This window comes from Danio aesculapii, chromosome 16 (genome assembly GCF_903798145.1).
Source record: "Danio aesculapii chromosome 16, fDanAes4.1, whole genome shotgun sequence".
In the NCBI taxonomy this organism is placed as follows: domain Eukaryota; kingdom Metazoa; phylum Chordata; class Actinopteri; order Cypriniformes; family Danionidae; genus Danio; species Danio aesculapii.
The window spans coordinates 5,503,106-5,505,605 of record NC_079450.1 but is presented as its reverse complement, the minus strand read 5'-3'; the positions used below and the strand labels follow the sequence as shown (position 1 = coordinate 5,505,605).

Sequence of the window (2,500 nt, the reverse complement as noted above, 5' to 3'; positions counted from 1 at the left end):
ATATATATATATATATATTAGAAAACCTTTTAAAAAATACTTGCAATTGTTAAAATAATTAGCCAAGAAACTATAGTAAGAACTATTAATAGATTGTTTACCCTATTCACCTGCAGTGTCTTGCCTTAAGCCTAGTATATTTTATATATCTGCTTTTCTTAATCTTGATTAAAATCTTCTGTTTTTCAGTGCCGGCGCGGATAGTGAACATCTCGCAGGATAAATCTGTGAATGAGGGCGAAGATGTCAACTTGTTTTGTCTGGCGGTTGGCAGACCAGAGCCCACCATCACCTGGAAGGACTTTAAATGTGAGTTTTACTGCGGCTATTTTGTTCATCATACTGTAAATGATGGTCAAGTTCTGCACACACATCACAACATTCTGTCTGGGCTGCAAAAATTTAAATGGGATTGGGCCTTAATACCTTAATTTGCTTAACTGTTTCTTTGCTGAAGCTGTTCCAGAGCAATACATAAAAAAGGCCACTAGGTGTCACAGTAGAAATGGGTTTCACAGATGTACACAGGCAAATCCAGAGTCGGGTGTCAGAGCGAGCTGTTTATATGTGAATGTAATCAGTCCATGAGCAGCTTCAGCTGTGTGAGTCTAATCAATGGAAAACTGGAACATGTGTGAGTGTGTGGTGCATGACTGGATCTTGTAGGTCATATACTGGTGGATTTGTAGTTCTATGCGATCTCTGAGTTTACCAGCGATCTGTAAGGATTAGATCGCTGGTGATTGTGACAACAGGAGTTTAGTTTAGTTTAGTTTAGCTTAGTTTAGTTTAGTTTAGTTTAGTTTAGTTTTTATTTGGTTGTATTTTATTTTATTTATTTAGTTTTTTTATTTTGTATTTAGTTTAGTTTTTATTTTATCTTAGTTTTTATTTTATTTAATTCAATTGTTTGTTATTAAAAAATTTTTTATTTTTAAACATTTTATTTTATTATTTTTTATTTTTATTTATTTATTTTATTTAAATTTATTGTTTATTTTATTATTTTATTTTATTATTTTGTTTTTATTTTAATTTTTTATTTTATTGAATTTTATTTTATTTTATTAAAAAATATGTATATTTTTTATTTCATTAAATTATTTTACTTTTTATTTTATTTTATTTTATTTTATTTTATTTTATTTTATTTTATTTTATTTTATTTTATTTTATTTTATTTTATTTTATTTTTAAAACTGACATGCAAATGTCCAAAAATGCTAATGGTCCTGTTTTATGTATTATTTAAGTGTTTGAAAAGAATACCCAAGAAATTGATAGGGAGTGCATTTTTTATTAATTAATTACTGTATATCACACATGTTTTATTAGAGTTTCCAATGAACGTCATTAAACAGGGTTTGATAAATCTATTAAATGTCATTTGTTGTATACATATGTGGCCTTTGAAACCGAAACTTGTGCATCTTCTCATTGTTTACTGCCCATTTACACCAATTTTGTAGAGGTATTTCATGCATACAGTAAACAATACACCAGAGCAGTGCCAGCAGCACGCACTTACGGATATAATCCAAGTGATTTACAGCTCAGATTTCATTACACGTAATTACAGCCAGAACCAGTGAGATAATTGTCAACATGTGCTCTCATCCTCTTTGTCACCATTATCAGCCTTGCCGCAATATTAATAATCACGCTTATCATTAACATACTATTTATAACTTTCATTACGGTTGATATTAGCAGCATTCAGTTTGGAGGGTCTCGTGATGAAACGCAGAACAGAGAGGGCTTTTTTATTGAATCTTTTTTTCGCAATATGATTACAGGACGGTGGGGATCATCATTTACTGTCATTTATTTTCAATTGATCCTCTTAGTGTTTGGAAATCAGCTGAAGAGTCTCTCGGTCTGGATTTTACATGAATACAGCAGCTGAGCTCAGAGACTGAAATGCAAGTGTGTCTGTGTAATAAACACCCACTGTATCTGTGCATATTTACACACAAGATCATCTTTTACATCAGCATTCATAAACATTTCAAAAAATTCCAAACAGAATTAGGGAAAAAAGTGGCTGATAACATGCATATTAAAGGGATAGATCAAGCAAAAATGAAAAGGTACTCTCTATGTACTCTGCTTCAAGATTTTCCAAGCCTTAATGAGTTTCTTTCTTTTGATGAAGAAAGCTAAAAACCGGTAACCATTGACTTCCATAGTAGTAAAACTAATACTATGGATATTAATGGTTACCGGTTTTCAGCTTTCACTATGGAAGTCAATGGTTACAGATTTTTAGCTTTCACTACGGAAGTCAATAGTTACCGGTTTTCAGCTTTCACTACGGAAGTCAATGGTTAACGGTTTTCAGCTTTCACTATGGAAGTCAATGGTTACTGGCTTTCACCATTGAAGTCAATAGTCACCGGTTTTCAGTTTTTAATATGGAAGTCAATGGTTACCGGCTTTCACCATTGAAGTCAATGGTTACGGGTTTTCAGTTTTCACTATGGAAGTCAAAGGTTACCGG

The 2,500-nt window shown here is 31.8% G+C and overlaps 1 protein-coding gene across 1 annotated transcript in view; it reads left to right on the top strand.

The window, feature by feature from the left end:
- Window positions 1-2,500, top strand: part of iglon5 (IgLON family member 5) — a 391,287-nt gene that overhangs the window by 367,554 nt on the left and 21,233 nt on the right. Inside the window, exon 4 of the mRNA XM_056475075.1 lies at window positions 190-309. Within this exon, the coding sequence (XP_056331050.1) occupies window positions 190-309 (120 nt within the window). The remainder of the gene's footprint in view (window positions 1-189; window positions 310-2,500) is intronic.